The 27,049-nt window shown below is 44.3% G+C and overlaps 1 protein-coding gene and 1 pseudogene across 1 annotated transcript in view; one reads left to right on the top strand and one right to left on the bottom strand.

Moving 5' to 3' along the window:
* Positions 1-10,545: 10,545 nt before the first annotated feature.
* On the bottom strand, positions 10,546-15,676 carry LOC138834920 (prohibitin 1 pseudogene; annotated as a pseudogene).
* Positions 15,677-16,076: 400 nt separating this feature from the next.
* LOC138834921 (semaphorin-4D-like) overlaps positions 16,077-27,049 on the top strand; it is a 40,292-nt gene continuing 29,319 nt past the window's right edge. The window contains 3 exon segments of the mRNA XM_070033719.1: positions 16,077-16,083; positions 23,623-23,739; positions 25,286-25,431. Coding sequence (XP_069889820.1) covers positions 16,077-16,083; positions 23,623-23,739; positions 25,286-25,431 — 270 coding nt within the window.

Here is a 27,049-nt window from a genome sequence, read left to right on the forward strand (position 1 = left end):
ATGGCTAGCTCAAGGGTGATAGAAATGGAGGAAAATTTTTAGTAAGTTTTTATTGTGAAAATACTGTACAGAGGGGTTACAGTTACATGAGCAAGGTAATGAGTACATTTCTTATCAAGCACTGTTGCCTCCTCCTTTGTTTTTCCCTTACCATCCCTTCCCTCCCACCTCCTCAACTACACTTCCCTCCCGCCCCGCCTAAATTGTAAAGTTCATTTTTCAACATAGTGTCTTGTACATCTCATTGTTACAATGGGTCAACCTGTATCCCTATTTAAACATTTTGTTTTTTCCCCTCTCCTCCCCAAATTAGACAGACATCAAATACAGTGAAAACAGGGGTTATACTGTGGGGGAGGGACATACAAAACAACAAAAAAATCACATGGTACCATATAAATGTGTTAGAAACAGTAGCAAGAAAGAAAAAACCACTTGTTTCCCTATCTTGGGGTTCATTCGCTTAACTTCATCTTATCTGGTCATATGTACATAGATTTTGACCTTTTCTATTTGTCCCAGACATGTACTAGTTATTGCAAATAAGGGAAACCATGGGACCTATGTTTCTTTGGGCCTGGTTTACTTCACTTAATATAATTTTTTCCAAGTCTTTCCAAAAGATGTAGGAATTTTTTACAATCCCTCAGCCATGACAGCCATGACTCAGAACCTCCTGTCCAAATGGAGGCAGCCATTAAGAAACAACTTTGTTGTAGGAACATCTGTCTCTGTGGTTTCCATGTCAACTCACTGGCAGTGGGCTTCACCTTGAGGGTCACAGAGCTGTCCTACAGAAAGAGGATGGATAGTGGTGGACAGGGCCTCCACCCATGAGCAGTATCAAGGCATCCAGATATACAAATTCATAATTCCAGATGACAGGTACACTATTTTTAAAAATGTAAATGGGGAGGGGGATGGGAAGGTGGCTCAGTGGTAGAGCGCTTGCCTTGCATGCATGAGGCCCTGGGTTCAATGCCTCAACACCACATAAGCAGAAAAAGCCGGAAGTGGCACTGTGGTTCAAGTGGTAGAGCGCTAGCCTTGAGCTGAAGAGCTGAGGGATTGTGCAGGCCCAGAGTTCAGGCCCCATGACTGGCCAAAAAAAAATGTAAATGGGCACTATGATTTTCACACTCATACTCTACCTCCTCAGTCTATAAACACCCATTCTGCTGAGAATTTTATTCTGTGGCAAAAAGCAATAAACTCATGTCTCTGTGTGACAGCCTCATCATCTGTAGATATGATTTAATCTCTCTCTCTCTCTCTCTCTCTCTCTCTCTCTCTCTCTCTCTCTCTCTCTCTCGTGTGTGTGTGTGTGTGTGTGTGTGTGTGTGTGTGTGTGTGTGTGTGTGTGTGTGTGTATGTGTGTTGGTCCTGGGCCTTGTACTCAAGGCCTGAGTGGTGTCTTTAGCTTCTCTTGCTCAAGGCTAACACTCTAGCACTTGAGTCACATCTTCACTTCTGGCTCTTTGGTGGATAGTTGAAGTGAACTGGTGATGATGAGTCTCAAGGATTTTCCTGCCTGGGCTGGCTTCAAACTGTGATCCTCAGATCCTAGCCTCCTGAGTAGATTGGATTACAGATGGGAGCTACTGGTACCTGGCCTATTTTTTTAACTTTGACTTGTATAAATTTAAAAAGTATCTGAATAAGCAAGAGGCATTATTGCTGATTTGGGCACACCACTACTTAGTAACCTGTTGATGGCCCTGGTTTGGTGGCCTTGGCATTTCCTTTCCTCATCCGTCTGTTTCTTGCCCCCTTTCTCCTACCTTAACTTGGAATATATTCCTAACTACTTCTTCAGTGCCCTTTCATTCCTGTCCTCTTATAGCCTCAGGCTGCTCCTCCTTGCTCTTCCTACTTGTCCTATCTGAACCCAGACTCATCCTCCTCTCTCTGGGGTCCTGGCTAGCCTGTGCTTAGAGCCTGACAGCAGCACACAGATCACCATGCTGCTGTCCCTCCTGAGTGACCAGGCACTATAGGTGCAGGTGCTAGTGACCTTCTATTTCTTCTGCCATGCAACAAGTAAGTCAAAACATGTCCTGCCGGTCACTATCTCCTCCCAGAGGCACGTGTGAATAGGAGTCTCCACGTCCATTTCATTCGCCACTTACTGCTATATTGACTGTGCCCCTGAGGTCCTATCATCCCATGCTTTCACAGTGATTCATTCCATAAACTGTAAGTGGACAGCATACAAAAGACTGTCTCAGCTTCTTAGTTCAGCCATCCTGCTGTAAAAGTAGCCATTTGTGGTATTTAGTAAGTGGCAGGTATTTGCAAAACCCACGTTGGGCCATGTGTCCCACGAAAGCAGTTTTCCAACTTGTGGTGTACAGAGTTGCTCCGATTTCTCCAACAAATTAAAGCTTGATAGATTGGTATTTGGAAAAACGTTAAAATAACCCAAGGACTTCCTGAAGGTAAGTTGTATTAGTGACTTGTTTTATGGTATTTGAATTAGAAAACACTTCCTGCTTAAGCAGTTCTCCTGCCTCAGTCTCTCAGGTGGATGGGATTGTAGGTGTTTTCACCATCTCCAGTGGTCCTAGCTCAGATCAGTGTATAGACCAGGCTTGTACCTGTTCCCCTATATTTGCTCTTAATTCAAGTATTTTATCTAGGGTAGCAGAATGGAAACCTCCATGTCTCCATGGGGCCTGTATTCTGAGTGCAGGAAAGGTCTCCACAAATACTCAGGATCCTTTTCTTTTTTTTTTTTTTACTTCAGCTATGTTGGTTCATTCATTACATACATACACACACATCATACATACATACATACATACAGGCTTCATTGTACTGCATACATATATACATCAGGATCCTTTTCAATGTGGAAAATGTTCTTCTTGGTGCTGAGTCCATACGGTATGTCAAAGAACCATCCAGAACTCCTTCTGTCAAGAGCCATCGTAGTGTCAGATCAGAGGTTTTCAGGTATGTGGTCCCTGTTAGCTGAAAATTGTTTGCCCAAGCCCAAGGCTTGGGAAAAGAATGAAAGATGGTCCCTTGGGGGAAGTCAGACTTCATTGTCATATCCACAGAAACAAATTCAGGTCTTTAACACAGGGGGATCTGATGCAGAGATTTCATTACAAAGGTGATGAAAAGGCTGTGAGCCAATCAGGAAGGAAATGTATGTGAAAAAAAAATTTGAGGAAGCCATGGTCAGGGTGGGAGGGAGGAGGAAAGGAAAACCATAGTCCTCTGCCTGAGACTGGGGCCTTAGGTGCTGTGGTCTTCCCTACCCTCACCAGCCCTGCTCACATCAGCACTGCTGGAGGTCCCGGGAGAGGATGGAGAAGTGCTTCTCTGAACTCCTGTCTCTATAAGTATGCCCCCTCGTGCCAGACCTACCAGATCTCAGGGCGTAGAAGTGTAGCTACATCTAGAATCACAGAGTGTTGGTTGGATTTGAGCCTGGAAGGCCAGCCCTCTCCTGGCCTTTGATTTGGATTGAATAGACAGGAGACCTCAGCCCCTGTCCTCCATTCTGCCCTCAGGTGACCATTATTCTTCCCATTAATTTTTAGTCCCATTTGGGATTTTTCTTTTTTTGTTCCTTTGTTTGTTTGAAGCTGCCTTCAAAGGTCTGCTGGGGAAGAACCAAGGCCTTGCAGAGAGAAAGGTGGCTGGTTTTGTCAGGATGAACCTGGAGGGACCATACATGGAATTTTCAGCCTGGCAGCTTCATGGCAGCCATGGTTGTAGTGATCCTTATCATAGGATCCTCTCACATATCCAGGAAGTGGGCTGCCCAGAAGCCAGATGACCCAGCCCATCCATGCTCCCACTCAAGGCCTGTATGTTCCCATGAGAGTCACCAGGAGAGGTAAGGAGAAGGCCATCTATAACATGGTTTGGAGTGGGTCTACCTGGAAGAAAATGTTCCAATACATGTGTACAGGAATTGCTAAGAGATATTAGCATGGAGTAAAGTACAAGTGAGATGCAGTTATTCAGATAGTGTGTTTTGAAAGCTCTCAGAATAGGCTACATAGTTATGGCAGGAAGAGGACATTTGTCTATCTCCAATATTTCAAGTTTTGCACTTATGGGTTCAGTCAACTATAGATAAGAAACTTACACACACACACACACACACACACACACACACACACACACACACACACACACACACACACACACAGAAAAAATACTTGTACTGAACTGTATGTGCCCAGACTTTTTTCTTATCATTGTCCCTAACCAATGCAGTATAACAGCTATTTACAAAGCGTTAGCAGTGTATTAGGTTTTCTAAGTAATAAAATCGATGATTTAAAGTACACATGGTATGTATGTGTAAATTATAGAGAAATACTATATCGTTTTATGTCAAAAAACTTGGACGTGTGTGGATTTTGATATGAGAAGTGGTCCTAGAGACAGACTCTTTGGACATTGAGGAAAAAAATATCTATAATCCCCAGCTCACGGACATGTACATGCATAGAGAGATGTAGGCATACAGATGTATATAAGTACACATTCATATACCCTTGTAGATAGGTGGAATAACCTGTGGTAGAATTCAAGACACTTTTGAATAGAAAGAAACAAATGGATACAGTGAGATATGTGGTGCATGGATAGTATGCTTGGAATAAGGAATCAGGTTAAAGGGCAGGAAATCTCCGCAGGGTAGTATAGTCCCCAAGCAACCAAGCCCTTTTCTATTGGGAAAGAGAAAACACCTCAAGGCAAGACCCAGAGACTAGAATAAAGGTTGCTCTAAGTCCTTTTTGATACAACCTGGAGGAACTCATCCCCCAGGAAATTCTTGTGAGTTCTAAGAGGGTATCAGGGCTCAAATGAAGTCTATGTGTCCTAGGGACATCCATATCACCTGGAAAAAGAATGGGCATATCCTAGAGATGTGCATGTCCATGTAGGCCTCTGGTCTACCTGATGGGCTCAGCTGGCTGGACCACACACAAGCCTACACATGTCACACACAAAACTTGTATATATACTACACACACTAGCATACATTATGCCTGATACATTATACCTGATACATGTGTGCACATTCACACTCATACTTTGGGTTATATTATACCATTCAGGAAATTACCATATGCTATTGCTCTGTCCTCTTCTCAGCCAGAACATAACCAAAGTGTGGTTAACCATGATGAGACATGAAAAGTGTATCTCATTTAGGAGGAGAGTGAAAACTCTAAAAGCATATTTGCATGTGGCACTTCAGGTTTGAGATTGACTTTCCACTGAGAAACACGAGCATTTGTTTTCTTTGGCTCCTCCAGTACGTAATACATACCCAGACACACATTACACATATGCATACTTGCATACATGCAATACACATGCATGTGTGCACACACCAAGCATGCCTGCAAGAAACTACACATACATACACGTGTAAGTAGCATAGCACATACACACATGTACAGCCCACCCATACACATCAGACATGTCTGACACATATCTACACATGTCACACACCTTTACTTTGTGTCTATGATATATATGCTTACAAATACCACAAACATGCATAGTTGTACATATAGCACATACATACATACCTGTCCACACCAAACATGAATGCCAACATAAACACCACACACATACCTGCATGTACATCACATACATCCCTGTATATACCATGCATATCTGTATATACTAACATACATGCATATATCACATGCTTGCATATACCACGTATGCATACCAGCATCCTATGCTTACACAAGACACTGGCATGCAGGCCTATACACATGCCAAGCACATATGTAGTAGACATAAGGATGCACACATTTGCATATTTGCACAGTCCTTGATGTACATGCACATCACACATTACTCATGGGCATACACACTGACTGGCTGTTACCTTCAGGTAATAGCAGCCAAGTCTCTCACCTTTCCACATGGGAACTCAGGTTTGTTATTAAGACAGGTAGACCCTGAGCCCAGTAGGAGTTCCTTACTTACTCTATTTCCCATGTGGTCTCTTGCTGTGCTTACTTATGTTTGCATGGTTCTTAGCTCTCAGGAATTCAAAACCAGCTGTTCAATCTATAACTGCAATTCTGCAATGGTCCAATTGGTGACTGACAGCTGACTGCCCTGCAGATAAGACCCTCACTCTGTCACTGGTGTGATGTCAGCCAGGCTACTCTCTGTCACCCTCCCTAAGTAGGCATCAGAGACTTAGGATTACAATATTCACAGCAGCACTGTTTTAGATTTCTATAGGAGACTGATTAGGGTCTTTATGCCCTGAAGCCTGTGAATGGCTTTTTAGATGTGTTTAAGTTCAAGTCCTTGAGATGGGAAATTTGTCCTGGATAGCCTAAGGGGGCAGTAAGTATAATTACAAGGGTCTTTATGAAAGAAAGGTGAATGGCAGTGAGGAGATGCTATCCTGCTGCTGGAGCAGAGAAGGGGCACTTTTCTTTTACCCTCTAAGGTCCTGCTTGTGGGCACTGTCAAGAAAACTAACAAAAGACAGATTAACAGAAGAAGGCAGGCAGATTCTAATATTTGCATGTGTTGGTGATTCACAGAAAAGTAGGGGAAATCCAGAGAAACTAAAGTTAGAGTCAAGCTGACTTACTACTTTAACAAAGGGTGATAAATTGTAGAGAAGTTCTAGACAAGCATAAGGCTGATGGTAAAGTGTGTGAAGTGACTAGGAAATATGATGGATGAGGGTAGTTTTGCACAAATTCATGAAGGAGCCATCTCCAGTCATCCTGATATAGGAATAGGAAAAATGATGTATGCTTTTTTTCTAAATGATCAGCACAGCAACCTTGATTATTATTTTCTGTAGGAGATTTTTGGCAGGACATGAAGCATATTGGGAGTAATAGCCAAGTCATTGAGAATAGTAAGCAGGCCAACTGATGGTGACCCATGCCTGTGTATAGAGGCTAAAAACACAAAGAATCACAGTTTGAAGCTAGCCCAGGAAGAAAAGTCCATGCAATTCCATCTCCATCTCCATGCAAAGATCTAGGCTGAAGGTGTGGCTCAAGTGGTAGAGTAACAACTATGAACAAGATAGTTGAACAAGCACAAGACCCTGAACTCAAACTCTAGTACCAGAAAAAAAAATTCAAAAAGAAATGTAAAGGGAAGGGAAGGAGGGAAGGAAGGAGAATGGAAAGAAAGAGGGATAGAGAGAGAGAAATAGAGAGAAAGAAAGAAAGAAAGAAAGAAAGAAAGAAAGAAAGAAAGAAAGATGATGGAAGGAGGAAGGAAAGGAGAAATAAGAGAGAATGAATGAAAGTGAGCACAACAAAGAGAGCAAGAGAGAGAGAATAAAATATGGAATAAAAATATGCTTTCATAGGTGAAAGTGGATTGCTTCTGAAAGAGTCTGAGAATGACTATTTCATTCACTCTAGCTTTCATTGAAATTTAGTAGCTTTGGGTGTCAAGTCCCTCCACAGAGCAGCCTTTTGGGAATAATTGATATGAAAATTGGAAAGACTTATAACATGTCTCAGTAATCACTCTGCATATGTGATTATCCATGACCACCTAAAACAACCTGGGAGAAAGTTAAAAATAGAATGAGATTATAATGACATGGTAACAGGCAGAAAGTATCTCTATTCAGAAAAGCCCACATTTACCTGATTCAGGCAAAAACTGTAATTCCCAAGAGCCAGATGCGAGTTACACAATGATGACCAACATCCCAAGGCAAAGTTAATCTTGAGGAAGATCTGGCAGCACTAGGCCTTTCTTATCAGTCCTCATCAAGCCTCTGCCCTATGCATAACTATATAGCTTTCAGCATGTAGGCTAGCAGCAAATTTATGCTGTCAGCACAAACACTCTGTACAAAAGATTTTTGTATTTTAGGTTCCATTTGCAGATTCCTGTGGTTCATGTCTATGTGTTACCTATAACTTTCATAAAGAAAACTTATGTTTTGCTTTTAGGCAAAAAGGAGGAAGGCAGAAGGTTCTTTATCTGCTGACTTTCACTTGACTTTAGTTCCCAATAATCCTTATGTCAAGGCAACCATCAAGGTATAGTGTACTCAGGTCCAATTCTGTAGCTGTGAAGATGGAGGACAGGGCCAAGGGCCAAGAAATACATGCAGCTTGGAGAAGTAGAACAGGAAAATGAAGGAATTCTTCTCTCCTGACTCCCAGGAGGCACAAAGATGTATACTGGGTTTCAGGTAGCCCTTTGCCAAGGTCTGATCTCCACAACGGTGAGATAAATCATTTTATAGTGGTAGCTGAGGCCACTGAATTTATTAGGAAAGCAATTCTGTTTCCTAAGTCCTGCTCTTGAATCCAAAGGGGCATCTGGGCCCCTTTAGAGAGACAAAGTCTAGGATACAATTGGTGAGCATCAAGGTATAAAATCTGGTGCAAAGAGTCACTGGCGCCAGAGACAGTCAAACTCTAGCGTGTATATGAATCACCTTGAGGACTTGGCATGAGTGCGCCTGCATGCTGCCTTCATCCCCGGTCCCTAGTGGACTCCCTGTGGCATTGTGTAGACTACCTGCAGACATGGTACTTTAGGAGGGCTCAGGTCCCTGCTTGCCAATGGAGTTAAAGATGGGAGTATTTCTTAGAAGCACAACAGGGAGAGGTAAGATGGGAACATAGCAGGAATCTAGCCTGTGAGGGAACATCCTTGGGAGGGGCCAGGTCAGTGCCAGGTCAGAAGCTCTGCACAATGGTACCCACCTATCATCCCTATTCTAGAAGCTAAGGAAGGCGGTTTGCTTAAATACAGGAGATCAGGACTAGCATGGCAACATGCTGATTCCCTGTCTCAAAAGAACAAAGCAGGGCTGGGAAGGTGGCTCAGTTGTAGAGCGCTTGCCTTGCATGCATGAGGCCCTGGGTTCAATTCCTCAGCACCACATGAACAGAAAAAGCCAGAAGTGGCACTGTGGCTCAAGTGGTAGAGTGCTAGCCTTGAGCTGAAGAGCTGAGGGACAGTGCCCAGGGCCAGAGTTCAAGCCCCACAACCGACAAAAAAAAAAAAAAGAACAAAGCAGTTAGAAAGCAGATACAGGATACATAGTGATGATCAACATTCCAGAGTAAAGTTAAACCTGAGGAAGATCCAGCTGTGTACTAAGACTCTGTCCCTAGGACCTGTTTGAGGCATGCACTGAGTAATGTCATCTGTTTTTCCAAAGTTAGAAAAACAGTCACAGGCACTGGGCCTGCCAAATGGGGAAGTCAATGGGAACGGAGTACAAGCAAGCAGAGACAATGTCAGACTGCAGACATACTGCTGCTTGAAGTCCCATCTCAAGGTTACTCCTATTGTGCTCTGTCTACCTGTATAACCTTCAGGAAGGCAGTCTGAACCCACCTCAAGTTATGTGGTGACCCCTTATGTGTTTGTAAGGACTCTCCAACACACCATTATACCATGTGCATTCAAACTGAGGTGTATGGTGGAGCTCTGCCTTGTATGGTATGGAGCAAGCTTGTTGCACTGGCACCCATATGGAAAGCTTCCACTAGAAGTTGATCCCCTGGGGCCATGTAACAGCTGGGGTATGGTAGAGAGGAGGTATGGTAGAGAGGAGGTATGTCCTCTCCACATTGGATCTGGACCCTGTGGCACTCTGGCTTCTGTCTGAGGTGATCCAGGATGATCCAAGATGCATGGCCCCATGCGGGGGTATGTAAAGAGGGCTCTCTCTGACAGTGCCAAGGTCTGTTCTGTCTGACCAGCTTGCTGTCCTGTCATTTACTTGATCCCCAGAAAACAAAGCAAGAGCACAGAGAAAAGGTTATGTTGATCGTGTAAGTGACCACTATAACAGTAGTCAAAGTAACTCTCTGACTGTTGGGGGCCCCTCTCCCTAACAAGCCCACTGTCCCATCTGTGCTAAGGTAATTGCAGTGTTTCTTAGCTGTGAGGTCCCTTTTGGGCTTCAGGACCTCAGGAAGCTGGTGTAAATGTGAGTTGTGACCAGTATCCTAAGACAGAGAACTGTTCTTCGGCCTGTACTGCATGCTTCTGTGCACAGGGCATGTGTATGTCCTTGATTCCTTCCCCCTCATCTCTGTGTACATGCCTGAGAAGGACTCACCAGGGCCCAAAGTAACTTCTTTAGTCTCTGTGGCTTCCACAAAATTCACACTGTGGTGCCCATTCTCATCACCACCAGCAGTATCCAAAAGAGGCAGCTGATCTAACCCCCAGACCATACTTGTGGTCCAGAGTTTGGGGTGTAGCCACACTGAAGGTGGAAATAGTTGTATCTATCTTGAGAGAGAGAGAGAGAGAGAGAGACAGAGAGAGAGAGAGAGAGAGAGAGAGAGAGAGAGAGAGAGAGAGAGAGAGAGAGAGAGAGCGCTCAGAAGTGACTTACTTTTATTTTATTTACTTTTCTTTAAGCCCATCATGAAATTTCCTAGTGATTTCTGAGGTGCTGTTCAGAATCTTAAGGGATATTGCCTAGTTGGCTTGGTATAGGCAAAGCATGCCTCACTGGGGCAGCTAGTGGAGCACAGACTGCCCTGCCACAAGGTGGATAATGTTCTGAGAGTTCAAGTGCTGCTATGTGATGTCCTCTATGACTTCCAGCCTCTGCATCTCTATTAGGCCACCACCTGCAGGAAGTTGGGAGTCAGCTCAGCTATCTTGGACTCACCCTTGTCAGAGATGATAGGTACCTTCTTCTGTGGTTCAGCCCTCTCTGCTTCCTGCTGGGCCACCTGTTTGTTTTCTACTGCTTCTGTAAACTCCTTCCCAAAGTCAGATGAGTCAGGGACGGGTCATCCTGGATGATCCCAAAGGTCATCGCTTACCTACCTGGAGAACTGTGCTCTCTGGGTGATAGGTTCTCTAGCAACAAAGTGAGCTACCACAGACTTGAGGATCTCCCTGGTGAAGGACAGCAGCACACACTCATTGTACTTCTTTCACAGCTACTGTAGATGTGAGGAAGCCAGTTCACAACAGACCAGAAGAGAATGCACAGTGTGATGTTGACATTCTATACATCTTTGCTACCAGTAACGACTGGCCCATTAGATGGCCCAGAATGGCAGTCAATGGTAGTATCTGTACCCAATGGATGAGAAAGTGAACTCCTTCCCCTACCACAATGTCCTAAACTCTATGCCCAGCATTCACATTATATGAGGCAGAGTTCATCATGTCTCTCTGTGATGCTAAAGAACAAGCCAGGATGTGGACAAAAGGGAACCTTACTGCATTGTTAGTGGGAGTGTAAACTTGTTCAACCACTTTGGAAAGTAGTATGGAGGTTCCTCAAAAGACTCCACATAGAGCTCCCCTATGACCCAGCAATCCCACTTTTGGGCATTTACCCAAATGTTCACAAACAAGACCACACTAAAGCTACCAGCACAACTATGTTTATTGCAGCCTTATTTATCATAGCTAAGAGATGGAACCAACCCAGATGCCCCTCAGTAGATGAATGTATCAAGAAAATGTGGTATATGAATTCTATGCCTCCATCAGAAAGAATGGCATTGCCCATTTGTTAGGAAATGGAAAGACTTGGAAAAAAATATATTAAGTGAAGTAAGCCAGGCCCAAAGAAACATAGATCCCATGGTTTCCCTTATTTGCAATAACTAGTATATGTCTGAGTAAAGCAGAAAAGGTCAGATAAGGTGATGTTTGGGAAATGAACCCTAAGATATGTATTCAAATGTTTTTTTCTTTCTTGAGATTGTTTCTAACACATTTATAAGATTATTTCTTTGTTGCTTTGTATGTCCCTTCCCCACAGTATAACCCCTGCTTTCACTATATTTAATGTCGGTATAATTTGTGGAGGAGAAGGGGAAAAACAAATCGTTTAAATAGGGATACAGGGATACAGGTGACCCATTGCAACAATGAGATGTACAAGTAGTTATGTCAAAAATGAACTTTACAACTTTGGTGCGGGGGGGGGGGGGGAGAGCAGGGAGGATTGGGAGGATTGGGTGGAGGGGGGGGGATGGGAAGGGATGGGAAGGGGAAACAAAGGAGGAGGCTACAATGCTTGATAAGAAATGTACTCATTATCTTGCCCATGTAATGGTAACCCCTCTGTACAGTATTTTCACAATAAAAAAAAAGACCAAGCCAAATTTGACAATGGACTTCAACCCATCGACAGCCTGTTTCTTCCACTGGACCCATTCACACTCTGAATTTCACATGAATCCCCTAGTGTGTGTAGTCTGTTTCTATCTTCTAACTAAAACTTCAATGTGATATCTGCCTCCATTTTACATGGCTATTAAACATTCTGTTCAAACAACACCAAAGGGCCATCATACTGGCCATCATACTGGCATTGGAAGGATGGGAGATGGCCACTGGCAGCCTTCCTCATTTAGTATTTACTGTGGCAGATGGGCTATCCCAAACTTTTATCCCATCTATAAGTTAACCTTGTCCTCAGATCTTGTTTCCTGCATCCTCTTCAGGGGTTACATTTATCTATAACCCACCAGAGAAGCCACCTATTATTCAGCTGCTGTCTCTCCTAGCACCTGCCATTGGCCTCAGCACTTCAGCTGTGGACATGGTCACACTATTTTTGCCAAGATAAAAAGCTGTTGTTCCTATGTGAGGAGTTTGGACCTGAGTTTCTGTGTCTTTAAGACTACACCAATGTGTCCTAAGTATGGGCCCTCTGAAGTTATCCCACTAGTCCACCAGAGCCTGGCACAAGTCAGAGTCAGGATAAACCAGGGTATGGCAGGAGTTTTGGGCCCTTTCTCAGAAGCCCTAGTACCTAGCTATTGTGACAGCTCTCACTGTTCCCTTTTCTTTTCTGAACTCTAATGCCTCTCTACTTCATCTGCATAATCAGAAAAGGTCAAAAGCTATGTACATATGACCATATAAGATGGTATTAAGTGAAATGAACCTCAAGATAGGGACACAACTTGTTTTTTCTTGCTTGCTATTGTTTTGAACATATCTAAAATGTGATTTTTTTTGTTTCTCTTGTATGTTCTTCCCCCACGGTATAACCCCTGTTTTCACTGTATTTGACATTGGTGCCCTGCATCTTGTATATACATTTTCCTATTTTGGGGAAGGGAAGGGAAATAACAAAATGCTAAAACAAGGATACAGGTTGACCTATTTTAACAATGTCATGTACAAGGCACTATGTTGAAAATGAACTTTACAACTTTACAACTTGGGAGGGAAGGGGGGACTTAGAGAGGTCTTGGGAAAGGATGGTAGGGGAAAAACAAAGGAAGAAGTAACAATGCTCAATAGGAAATATACTCATTACCTTACTCATAACTATAACCTCTCTGTATACTATTTTTTACAATAAAAAACAAAAATCTGCATAATCTAGATGAGAACTACAGTTATGATTAGAGATGGCTTCATTTCCTGATAAGACACATACCAAAGACACAGTTACCAAAACTGGCCTACAACTCCTAGACTCAAGCAATTTCCTGCCTCAATCTCCAGAGTAGTTGACTCTATAAACAAAAGGCCCTGCACCAGCTGGAAATATTTTTTGATATACTTTCAAAACTAGGACAACAAAGACTGGCTCATATCAGTTACTGAATAATTTAGAGTTAAATCAATAAAGTGATCACCAAGTGAGCATAGGTGTCAGGGCAGCCAGGAGCAATGAGTCACAGTTGAAGAGGTAGTGAGCTCCCCAGGATGGCTGGAGATGCTGACTTCTTCACTGCCCACAGATGCAACTCTAAAACCCCAACTGCTCCATCCACTCTATGGGGGTCTTTTTCCCTTAGAACTTCTTTCAAAGATGTTGGTAAGCATGGCTCCACAGTAGTTTTCTCTGCATGACTCAAAGTTGGGTGAGCTGAGTCTGTGGTAAGGTACTGCCCCTCGGGACAGGAAGCAAGAGTCAGTGTGAGGACAGAACCACTGGGATGTGCATGGACTGGATTTTCTTACACCTTGAGGACAATCTCTTCCTGTCTTTCATCAGTTTCTTTGAAAGGAAAAAAGTCACTGTAGAAAGAGCAAGATGACTGTGTGGGAGTTTATTTTGTAGTACTAGGGTTTGGACTCAGGGCCTTATGCTTGCTAGGCAGGCACTTTACCATTTGAGCCACATACTTCCAACTTAAGTTATTTTTCAGATAGGGTCCCTGGTATTTGCTGAACCATGTACTTTCTACTTATGCTTCCCTTTGTATCTAGGATGACAGGCATTCACCAGTGGGCTCACTTTATGTGTTGAGATAGGGATTCCCAAATATAATAAATGACTTAGAATCTAACTATAAACCTCTCAGTCTCTCCAGCCAAGCAGCTGGAATCACAGCCTTGAGCCACCGAGCCTTGACTTGAGAGTTAGAGTTAGTTTTTAAATGTCTGCTCTTAGAAGGGTTATATGGTCTATTTAAAGGCTTAATAGAAGATGCTAGCTGTTCCATGGTAGACATTTTTCATATTATAGTCTAGCACTTGAAACTCTAACACTGCCTTATAGACAAAAACCATGGTGGCCTTGGGGGTGAAGCCAATACTCAGGTACTATGGTCTATGACTGTTCCAGGTGCAACTTAAGCACAACTTGTCAGAGATAGCAGCTCAGGTGTGCTGCACAAACCAAAGGGATGAACCTTGGAGGGGAACCCAAGCTCACACACTGGGGCTTAGCATGCAGATCCTGGTATGTCCACGGAAGCAGGAAGCCCATGCCTCTAGCAAAGCGGGACCACCCGACAGGGGATTCAAGGCCATTTCCCCTTCCCTGTGAGAAATCTGGGGGCGCGACCAACAAGAGAGAAACGGGGAGGAGTAGCATACTGAGGACTAAGGACAATAGTAAAAAGCGATCCTACAACTCCACAGTTAGTGGCTTTCCTCCCATTCTCCTGGAACTGTTTATATCCAAGTAAACCAGGCCGAGCCCATCAGACTCCCCTGCAGCTGAAGCCAGTTTCTGCCCTCTCGGGTGGGCCTAGAGTTTTCCTACGTTTCTCCTCTGCCTGGAAAGCTGTGACCTATTTGCCCTGGATGCCAGGCAGCAGTCACCCCCGGGGGGGGGGGGGAGGGGGGGGCGGAGCATCAGTCATCCCCTTGGGTCGGGGGAGGGGACATCAGCCACAGGAAATTAACTTTCTCCCATTAAAGACTGGGGTGTCTGCCATGCCCCTGGGTGAGTGAGCAGGGCTCATGATGCTCCGCACAGGGGCGTGTGGGCTGCAGGAGGTGACAGGGATGCCCGTGTCCCCTAATTTGCCAGAGGCACTGTGGGGGGCGGAACCTAAGAGGAAGTGTGGGGGGGAGGTGTCCCCTGATTTGCCAGAGGCACTGTGGGGGGCGGAACCTAAGAGGAAGTGTGTGTGTGTGGGGGGGAGGTGTCCCCTGATTTGCCAGAGGCACTGTGGGGGGCGGAACCTAAGAGGAAGTGGGGGGGAGGTGTCCCCTGATTTGCCAGAGACACTGTGGGGGGCGGAACCTAAGAGGAAGTGGGGGGGGAGGGAATGAACCTCCCATGGTATAAAGTGATGGAGCAGGGCGGGGCCTAACTTGAGGCGCAAGACATCGCGAGACCTGGCAGGACGTGACTTGGCTTGAGTAGCATCGCGAGACCTAGCAGCATGGCTTGGCACGCCACGTACTTGCAAACGTGGCGACGCGGGACCCGCGGGAGCCGGTGTTGGCCTGGCAGCTGGGCCCACTGAAGTAAGTTTTCACCCATTCTCGCCAGTGTGTTGAGACCCGATTCCTGAAACCGCCGGTGTGTCCTGACCTAGCCACAGTTTCCCTGGCTTACGTTGAAAGGGTTTCTAGAACCTTCCGTCACGACCTTTCCCCCTGTGTTTTGACACGCCTCCCGTCAGCCTGTCCTTAACCGAGGCCAGGCACAGCAGCCATCGGGGACCTTGACCTGAGCGCGGGTGTGCTGGTCCTGGGGCTTGAATTCAGGACCCGGTGCTATCCCCGTGGGGTGTTCGCTCGAGGCTAGCACTCTACCCCTGGAGCCACAGCTCCACCTCCCGCGCTTGGCTGGTTAGTTGGAGATAAGAGTCCCAGGGACTGTTCTGCCCTGAGTGGCTTTAAACCTCAGTCCCCAGCTCTCAGCCTCCTGACTAGCGAAGATGACAGGTAGGAGCCACTCCTGCCTGGTTTTCACCACTTCTTAAAAGCTTGCAAAAGAAGGAGGGGAGGGACGGACGGAGGTAAGGAAGGAAGACACAACTAGCAAGGGTCAGTGTGGACTCGAAGGGCATAATGAGCAGCAGGCAGTGATTTGGAAAAGCTGGCTCCTTGGACTTCCCAGGTAATTGAAGGCCACCTGTCTCCCCATGGTGGGTTCACATCCCCCAGCTAGGTGATGCCTATGCTTCCATTGCCCTGCCTTGGCCCGGGAAGCTGCTCTCCATAAAGGGACTCAAGCCCTCGCATGAAGCAAGCTTGCAATTTTGATAAAGTGTATTTGAAGGAAGCCTCTTTCAGCCCAGATATATTGAAGGGTTGATTGACCTGAGTCTGTCTCTAATGTAGATCGGGAAACCTCTTCTTCCCAAGCCTGCAATGGTAGTGGGAACAATCCATGGATCAAAGCAGGTGTTAGGATGATGGCCTGCCTACTGCTTAACACAAGTTGGTTTCTGCAAGCTCTTAATACCTTAATTTTCCTACATGCAAAATAGGGGTGATGCTGGCTTCTAGAGTTGCTAGAAGGTTCCTTGTGAGGAGTTAATCATAGCTGATACATGTGAAAAAGACTTCTCCCTCTCCAAGGGTTATGTGGATATCCTTGTCACTGATTTTCTAGATTACTCTTCTTCCTTACTGAGGAGGCTTTTTGCTGTGGCAGGAAGTTAGTGTTATCGAGATTCTGAGAAGTAGCTGAAGGATGCAAGGAGCCAGTGTAACCTGGGGCTGCTTGGTTGGTGGTCATCTGAGGAAGAGCTAGGATTCTTTATTGACTGGGGATGCTTTTATAGGTGCTGTGTCAACATCAATGACCATTGTGGAAAGGTCCCACACTGAGAGACTTTACACCTATCACCTCTTCAGCCCTCCACACAGGGCTAATGCTTCTGGACTTCAGGCCCTGAAAGTTTACCCAGGAGGACAAAGAAAGTCTGAGGGAGGCACTTCACTGACTATTGAGCAGGCAGAAATAAGGATGGGGTCATTCTGGTTAAAACAGTGGTTTCTCTTCAGATCATATTAATCCTTTGCCTTTTACTAAGTTGTTCCTTGGTATCTGCAGATTTGTTTCAGAACTCCCACAGATCCAAATTCCACAGCTTCTCATGTGCCTTATAGAGAGAATGGTACTGTGTTTGACTTATCCTCCCATATTTAAGTCATCTATAGATGACCTGTGACAATATGATGTAGATGCTATCCTGGTAGGTTGTTATACTACATTGTATAGGGAATAACAACCAAAAAATCTGTTCATATTCATTATAGATCCAGACTTTTTCCCAATGTTTTCCACCTATAGTTGGTTGAATCTACAAATAAGGGTTTATGGATGTATAAGCCAGCTCTGTCTCTGTGGGATTTTTTGTGCTTTCTAGTGACATTTCATGTGGAAAGGCATCTGGAGGAAGGCAAGCTATCTGCGCCCCTATGAGCCCCATGAAAAGGAAGGTGCTGTTATTGTAGTTGTGGACGGGGTGGCCACATGTGCGGTGGTGAAGTGATGGGAGGTGACCTATTCTTTGTGACACTTTGCCACCTATCTGAGACTAAAGAGGCCATCTTCATGGTAATTCTGGGGAACCAGTGAGTAAATACTTATGTAGTACGAAGAACCTCACCTGGCTCATAGCAGTGGGCCTTCATCTTTCATGGTTAGCTAGCACTTTGATTAGTGACTTGGATGGAGTTGTCACTCAGTTCTGGGGGAAGGAAATGAAATTTACTTTGCTACAAGATTCTAACAGGTCTTACAAGCCTAGACCATATTCTTTAGGCTCAAGTGTCCTCTAAAGAGACTGTTTTGGGTGCCATGGCACTGAATATGGGACCCAGGATACCAGAGATCTAATATTGCCAAGTACCTTCCTGTACTTGTGACCACGTGATGGTCAAGAAACTGTGCAGCTGTCAGAACACACCAGCCCAGGTGTAACCCAAAACAGCATAAGAAGAGGTGGCATTGAAGCAGCAGGAGCACCTCATGAGTGCTATTTGTGTTGTACCATTTCTCGTGGCAACTTATGCTCCTAACAGAGTCTTGCCAGCTCATGTTAGCCTCAGTTTGGTACTAACAGGAGGTTCTGAGAAGTGACTTCTGTGTGCTTCTATCACCATGATCCATCACTGATGTATTGAGCTGTATGCCCGATCTTTCTTACCAGTTCAAGCAGGCATCTGTGTTTGGGCACAGGCCTTGGAGGCAAGAGGCTTGAATGCTACCTGCAGTCAGTTGGAGTTACTCCTTAGGTAGAGAAAATCATGTTTCACTCTCATGCATAGTCTTGAGAATAAGACACACAAGAGCATATTTAGTGAGTGCAGTGTGTGGACTTCTACATCCTTTAAACATATTCATATATTAAAGGGTCATTTCATGGTGGGACACACCTGTGGTACCTGGCCTTCAGCTTTTGCTCAAGAAACTATTTGGATCCCCAGCTCTCTGGTCTGGCACCATTTGAAGTTGTTTCAACAGGATAAATGGCCACAACATGCAGGGTAACCTGAGCTTCATGAGAGGGTACTGAGCTCATTGAGGGCCAAGCTGTTGTCCTGAGGCAGAGTTGAGTCAGTAGGGCCATCTGCTCAGTCACAGGTGAAGCCTAGCTGATTATGGTATAAGAACGTTGCAGAATCTCTGAATTTTTCAGTAGATTAAATATTCATGAGTTCCAAGGCTTTGATTTCCTCAACTTGACTTAAGGAGACTTCTTTATTTATAGGTCATTCTTACCTTGCCCTAGAAATGAGTTCATGTCCTGCATGCCTTAAAGAAGATAGAGTAATAGCCAGATGGTCCTGAAGGAAAGGTAGGAACTGAAAGATGAGTGTGTTGGTGTCCCATGATTGACTTATCAGTTCATTTTTCCATGATCACACATTTTGAATCATCTGGAAGGTGATGCAAAACTTAGAAAAGGAGGAGCCTGCTTAAGGGATACTGGTTACTGTGAGCAAGCAGACTACAGAGTTCCAGGCCAGGTACCATCGCCAAAGAATCGGGGTTTTCAGGACAGGTAGGTTCTGGTTAGTGGTATAGTGAGATGCACGCGGAGGCTTTCCAATGGGTTGTGTCCCTGGAATTGAGGTTTTATAGCAGTGGCTATTTGCTTCCTGGCTCTGTTTCTTTAAGAAAGTCAGCAGAGTTTACTTATTGGGCCTCTTTTTGCAGCCTCAACTTCACATGTGTATCTGTGATAGAGATATCTGCCTGGATCCCATTCTTTTTCCCACACACCTTCTTACAGAATCTGTAGCAGGGCACTAAGACAGACTTGAGCATCCCTCCAGATTGTGATCTTGTTATCTCAGTTTGTTCTTTCTCTATTCCATGTGTGGAAGTCGAAAAGATAGATCACCTCTGTGTTCTTCAGGGAAGAGCAGGTATCATGATTGAGTTAATGGACTGGTTCTAACTCACCAATTACAGTGTACCAGCCTCATATTGAGGTTTGGATTTGCAACATTTTCCTAGAGGATCATTTGCCTATTTAGAAACTAGACTGATGGTAAATCTGGATGTAAGCCTGGAAAATGTTGCCTAGAAACTGCCTAAGGAGAAGAGAGAACCCTACTTCCAGCTTCAGAAAGGATTAGACTTTCTAGGACCAGGGTGGCCTCAGCATTGCTCCTTCCCATCTTAGCTCAGAAGGAGGTTGTCTTATTGCCTGTTTATAATGCCTTGGTAGTGCTGGCCATTCACTACAGTGACCTTGTGCTCACTAGTAATGGAACGGAGTCATATGTCGCATCCCTTCACTTTACTTTCTAAGTTTACCCTCTTCCTATCTGTCCTGGTGACTCATTCTTTTCTTCTTGTTGTTGTTAGTCCCAAATGGAATTTAGCACAGGATGAATTTTACTTTTTTAATTGCTGTTATAAAGGTGATTTACAGAGGGGCTACCATTTCATATGAATTGAGTATTGTTACATATATAATGAGTACATTTCTTTTGAACAATATCACCCCTTCATTCTCTCCCTGTTTTTCCCTCCCATCCCACCCACAAGTTATATAATTCATTTTACCAAAGTGTCTGTTGAGTACCACTGCTTCATTTGTTTACCCTTTATCCTTCCATTGCTGTAACAACCTTACCCCCCCCCCAAAGATGAAAAAACAAATTAAGACAAAAAGAGAAAAAACCGCTTTTTTCCATTTCCTAGAATTCACTTTGATCAATATTATTTTATATGGTCAGAGGTACAGAGGCATTGTGCCTTTGTTTCTCCCCAAAGAGTATTCTCTTTTGTTCTCTCTGTGTGTAAATGCCTAGGATCCTGTATAATTTATCATGTCCTGGTATATTTTAGATATAGTTTCTGCATATTGGAAAAAAACATGTGCCATTGATCTCTCTGAGCTTAGCTTACCTCACTTAACATGATTTGTTCTAGGTCCATCCATTTCCCTGCAAATGTTGTTCTTTCCAATGGTTGTGTATAATTCCATTGTACATAGATACCATATTTTTTGGATCCACTCATCTATTTTTGGGCATCTGTGCTGTTTCCATACCTTGGCTATTGTGAATAGTACAGTAATGAGCATGGATGTGCAAGTATCTTTACAGTGTCCTGGCTTGTGATGTTCTGTGTAGATACCCAGAAGTGGTATGGCTAGGTCATAGGGAAGAGCCTCCAGTTCACTGTCCAGAGTGGTTGTACTAGTTTACATTTCCACCAACAGTACAATAGGGTTCCTTTTTTACCACATCCTCACCAGTATTTGTTATTGTTCAAATTTGCAATGTTGGCCAGTCTAACTGGGGTGAGATGGAATCTCAGGGTTATTTTGATTTGCATTTCCTTTATGGCGAGTGATTGCTCATATACTTTTTGTTTTGTGTTGCCATTCTTACCTCTTTTTCTGAGGAGTCTCTCCTTAGCTTCTTTGCTCATTTAATGATTAGTTGATTAGCTTTAGAAGGGGTTAATTTCTTGAGCGCCTTATATATTTTGGATATTGGGCCTTTGTCAGTCGTATTGCTGGTAAAGATCTCTCCCAGTTCATTAGCTTTTTAGTTTAGTAACTATGTCATTGCTGTACAGAACATTTTATTTTGATATAGTCCCATTTGTCAAGTCTCTCTCCTATCTGCTGTGCCCCTGGAACTCCTTTCAAAAAGTTTCTGCATCTAGCCTTGAGCTGAAGAGCTGAGGGACAGTGCTCAGGCCCAGAGTTCAGGCCCCACAACCGGACCAAAAAAAAAAGTTTCTGCCTATGTGGTGGCTCATTCTTAATGTGTGGCATGTCTTGTGCTAGTGGCTCTGGTTGGGGCAGTGCTATTCTTCTTGTTTCTTGTTCGCTTAGGATACCTTTGCCTTAGGGCCCATGTCTGGCTAGGTCTTAGGGTTATGGTTTGCAAGCCTGAGAGTTTAGGGAACATTCTGACACTGCTGTATTATAGCAGAGCTGGAAAGAGTTAAAAGTGATATCCACACATGTACCTGTAGTCTGGGTAGCTCTGAGGATAGCTCATACTAGCAGAGTATGTGTGTTTTCCTCCTCTCATCCCCTACCTGTGTCTGGCTATTCCTAGAGGGAAGAGGTTGCATTGGAATATTGTTTCACAAATGCCATCCGGATCTGCTGCTAGATGGTGTCATGTTGGCCCCATGAGGGATTGGCTGTTTGAGATCCTCCCACCCCCTCCCACATGGTTTTCTCTCTGCTGCCTCAAGCAGGCACTTAGCACCTTGCGAGCAGGGCTGTATGCTAGATGGATGACAAAGGCCAATGCCCAGTGTATATCATGAAAACACTGCCACTATCCTGCCCATCAGCCTTTTTGTCAACATTGTGGATCTGGTCTTAGAGGAAATGGCTACTGGGTTCAAAAGAATTCTGAAACTACACACCAGAATCCCCCATGCCACATTCTCTTTCCATGGCAGAAGAACAAGGTCCCAACTTGTGGTTATATTTGTGAGCTCACACATTAGAACCCAGGATCTATGGGCACAGATGCCTCTCCTTCCTGCTCCCATCTCAGTCCTTTGTTTCCTACACATCTAGTATCAGGGTTAGAATCCCCTTGGTACTGGGTGTCCAGATCATTTGACTGACTGGGTTTAGGCTGACCTCTGCTACTGTGAATAATCATTGATCATAGCCAAGCCACATGTAATATGTGACCACTTTCTGGCTATAGTAGCTTGGAGGATGAAATAGCCAGAAAGATGAGAATTATGATCATCTGACCCTTCATAGAAAAGATTGGCTGGCCCCTGGCCTAGGACATTCTAGTCTATGAAGGAACCAGGTATTCAGGATACTAAGGACTTCAGCACTTTTACTAAAATTGCATCAAGATAGAGACATGACAGCCTATTGTTGCCTGTGGACAGGGTGGAGAAGCACACAGTAGTCCAGCTAGCACGGGAAGCAGCGAAGGGAAGAGGAGGTCCCAGGAAAATGGATCTGAGCTGATGTCAAATCCACGTCAGGTCACTGCTGCCACCTTGTGGCCATCTCTCCTCTGTGAAGTGGCAGATGGTGTGGCTGTGTACTATGCTATGCTTGTTGAAAGTGCTCTCAGATGGAACAGAGCTCTTCTTCCTGCGGTGTCAGGCCTGGTGTACCTCCTTCCTGGCTCCACAGATCTACTCTTGTAATGGCACTTATACTGTTTAGCATTCAGCAAATCACAGTTGAGTATCACTTTCCAGGGTAAGTCCGAAGATTTATAGGTGCCACTTGGGGCAGCCATAGCGCCACAAGAAGTCACATTCCTTCATAGCTTGAACTTGCATGTGTGCGAATGTTCATGTGTTCACATCAACCATTTTTTTGGTGCAGCAGCTGTGTTTGCATTTGTACAGATGTGGACCAGTGTTCATGAGTACATGTATGTCAGATCTGTAGCACTCTCATCTTTATTGTTTCCTTCAGTTGGCATTATAGGAACTAAGAAGCCAAGCCCAGTTTTCTGTATCCTTCAGCCACATGTAAAAGCCCTGCGAAGAGGAAGGTGGACAGCAGTGGGACACTCCCATTTACCTTGCCTACAGACTGTGTCAGGGCACTCCATAAATTTGACCTGTGTTGGTTGACTGGATTGTGGGAAAATGTTAAGTAAGTCTTGGGGCTCTGAGAATGTCCTCTGTCTATGTGAAGCTGTCCCATGAGCCTCTCTCCAACATTCTCTCCTTCTCATTAGATGGCATTAGAGATGGCAGAGGAGAGCTTAGGGGATATTAAGAAACTGGAGTGGTATGTTGCCTTATGTCTGATGCATCAGCTCGCTTTTCCTTTTTCCTTCCTTTCTTCTACAAGCCATACAGAATCATAACTGGCTTTGGATGGCCAAGAACTGAGAGTGGCTTCTCACCTGGCTAGCAAGTAGGTGTGAGTGCTTGGGGACCTTGTTGCTTGTCAGCTCCAAACAGACATGCCAGCCCTGTGGCTCTGAGCAGCATTGCTGCTGACACGCCTCCTCACATAGCTTCCTACTGTCCATGTCTCTGCCATGCTGAAGGCCCATCACAGTTGAAGATGCGCAGCCCCATTGCGGGGCTGCTCACAGCCCTAATAGTGGTGTATTGGAAGGTTGTGGCATTTGCACCCAAACCACAAATTTCCTGGGAGCATGGAGGTGAGAACCGTGACTGTGCAAATGCTGGTGGCATTAGGTTTGGGAGGTGCAGAATATATCAGGACATTGGGTAGATGGATGGACACCAAGCATTTGATCTGCCAGTTTCTCTCTACTTGCAGTTTTTGTGATCAGCTAGTCCATGCAGCTGTTCATAGAGATGCTTTGGTGACTGGAAATAGTCTGTAAGACTTGCTGAGGCCCCTGATTTGGTTTCTGAATTGGGAATCCCTGAAGGGAAACTTCAGACTTAGTCATCCATAATGGCTGAGGCACTGCCCAATAAAGATGCTTACTTCATACAGGCAGTAAACTTAGTTTGTGACAGTTACGCATGTTTTTAGCTTGATAGTCTCACCTGTGGCTATTTTCCCTCCTGGTATCTGTGTTTTGGCCCTGGGGTCTCTGGCTTAGGAGATAGAAAAAGTATGCTAAGTGCTGAGCAAGGGGCTAATTTTAGGATGGGCCCAAAGAGTCCCAGGACATTATGTCCCTTAGGGCCAGAATCTTTATGTTATGTGTACCTCTTACACTGGTACATTAGGGTAGTGAGATTTAGTCCCTGGTTTTTTCTTTTTGTTGTTGTTTTGCATTTGCATAGGTCACTGGGCATCTTCAGTGTGCTGCTGGGCACTCTGAGCAATGTTGGGATTTCAGTGAAATGCTATTCATGCTCTTAACAATTAAATTAAATATAATTAAATTATATTTAATTAAATTAATTAACAATTAAATTAACAAATTAAATATAGAACAATTGATTGAGCTATAGCTCTGAACAAGTAAGTCTCAGCTTTGGAGAACAGACATTTGGGGTTAGGCTTCCAGTGTGACACTGATCATAAGTGGCATTTCAGACAGAGGGAACAATATGTGTAAGAAGTAACATACAGTAAAGAGCTCAAGACACTTCCTGGACTCATAATTTTTCAACCAAAGAGACACTTGGTTATAAATATATGGGAGCCAAGATTGATGACAGGCAGTAGGAAAGATGAAATAACTTTCAAAAATAGTTCAGCTGGGCATGGTGACACACACTTTAAATTTAGCTATTGGAAGGTAGAGGTAAGAAAATTGTAAGCAGCTACTTTGCATCAGAGCTATGAAACTTGGCACTTGTGTGAGAATTAAGTATGTCTCACAAATACAAAAAATACCATAAATGATTTTGTTCTTTCTAGACCTAATATCTGGATAACTAAGACACATAGATGAGATAGACAGGTAAATAAAAATGTCTGGCCTGGAAACTACTACTTGGAAATTACTGCATCGAGAGCTTGACAAGAAGGGTGGTAAGTTATACAGCCTTGGATCTCACACACAGAGACTGCAGAGCCTGGCTAAGAGACAACTGCTCGCTCACATTTGGCAGCTGCAATGCAGGACTGTTCTTGAGGTCTCCTGTGTCCCCACCCTATACAACCTGTATTTCATACTCACTCTAGTCAAGTGAGGTGCTCAGGATCTGTCCAGGCTTGAAAGTGACTTTGTGGTTCTGCCTTCCCTTCCTGCCTGTAACATTTCCCTTTACCTCCTACAGAGGTAGATCTTGAGAGGTTTCATGAACCAGGCATCTATAAATACTCAGTCCTGTTGCTAAGTGAGGACCAGAATATGCTGTATGTTGGTACCCGGGAGGCCATCTTCTCAGTGAATGCACTGAACATCTCTAAGAAAAAGCATGAGGTAGGCCATTAGCCCTCTTCCCCAGGAGCTGTACAGCCCTGCTACAGTATGAAGCCTCTTTCTCAAGAAACCCCTTCCTTCCCTGTCTTTATGCAATATCATCTTTGGGTGTTCACAGGAAACTCACAGAGCCCCTTAAGCCAAGTGTGTGTGTGTTTATACACATGCATGTGCGCGTATATGCACACGTGCATGTGTGTGTGTGTAAGTGCTGGTATTGTGATTTCAACTCAGAGCCTGGGTACTGTTCCATGGCTTTTTTTGTTTAAAACTGGCATTTAAACTATAACTCTACTTCTGGCTTTTTGTTGGTTAGTTAGAGGTAAGAGTCTCGTGGATTTTGCTACCCTTGAACTTTGCTCCTTAGATCTCAGCCTCCTGATTAGCTAGGAGTGAATCACCAGCACCAGCATGCTGGGCAAGTGCTTACCACTGAGCTGTAGTACCTTTTGCCCTGTACTGCTTTCTGTCCTTTAGTGGCTTTGGAGAGTGGGCCCCTGATGCTCCTGATGCTACATCTAGGATACTTTAAGAATGGCACTGAGCTGACAGTGCAATTAAAACTGTACCAGCTGGGCGCTGGTGGCTCACGCCTGTAATCCTAGCTACTCAGGAGGCTGAGATCTGAGGATCGCGGTTCAAAGCCAGCCCGGGCAGGAGAGACCGTGAGACTCTTATCTCCAATAAACCACCAGAAAACCGGAAGTGGCGCTGTAGCTCAAGTGGTTGAGCGCTCGCCTTGAGCTGAAGAGCTGAGGGACAGCGCTCAGGCCCAGAGTTCAAGGCCCATGACCGACCAAAAAAAAAAAAAAAACTGTACCAGCTGCTAATGACAGAAATGTCAGAAATTGTAATTATATCATCCTTTGATGGAGTTGGCCAGAAGGGTCCTTTCAATCAACACTTACTAGTAAGCATTAACATTCCTTACACCTATAAAGTGTACATTGATCAAGTCTAGGTGTTTCTACCACACTCACTCTACTTTCCAGTAATCATGACTGTATTTCCAGGTTAATTGATTTTAGTTATTGCTCATGACAGAGAATATGCTGTACTTGTCCTTCTATGTCTGGTTGTTGACTTGCACCATGATGCCAGCTCCTATAACTTTGACAAAGTAGTAAAATACAACCCACAAAAGCCCCCAGCTTTCTATATACTAACAATGAGGAGATAGAGTGGGACATTAGAAAAACAATTCTGTTTGCAGTAGCCTCAGAAAATAAAATTGCCTAGGAATAAGCCTAACTCAGGAAGTAAAGGACCTCTACAATGAAAACTAAAACCTGTAAAGGACCTCTACAATGAAAACTAAAACCTTGAAGAAAGAAATTAAAGACATGAAGAAGTAGAAAGAGCTTCCATATTCCTGTGGCCATACTGACAAAGGCAGTTTACAAACTCAATGCAATACCCATCAAAATTCAAATATTATTCTTCACTGAGATAGAAGAAACAATCCAAAAAATCCATATGGAACCACAAAAGACCCCAAATCACAACAGCAATACTGTGCAAAAAAGCAGTGCTGGAGGTACTCCAGATTTCTGACTTTACCACAGAATAATAGTTATAAAAATAGCTTGAAAATGTCACAAAAATAGGCCTAAAGACC

Source organism: Dipodomys merriami, unplaced genomic scaffold, assembly GCF_024711535.1.
Source record: "Dipodomys merriami isolate MVZ:Mamm:240054 unplaced genomic scaffold, mDipMer1.0.p SCAF_22, whole genome shotgun sequence".
NCBI classification, from domain to species: domain Eukaryota; kingdom Metazoa; phylum Chordata; class Mammalia; order Rodentia; family Heteromyidae; genus Dipodomys; species Dipodomys merriami.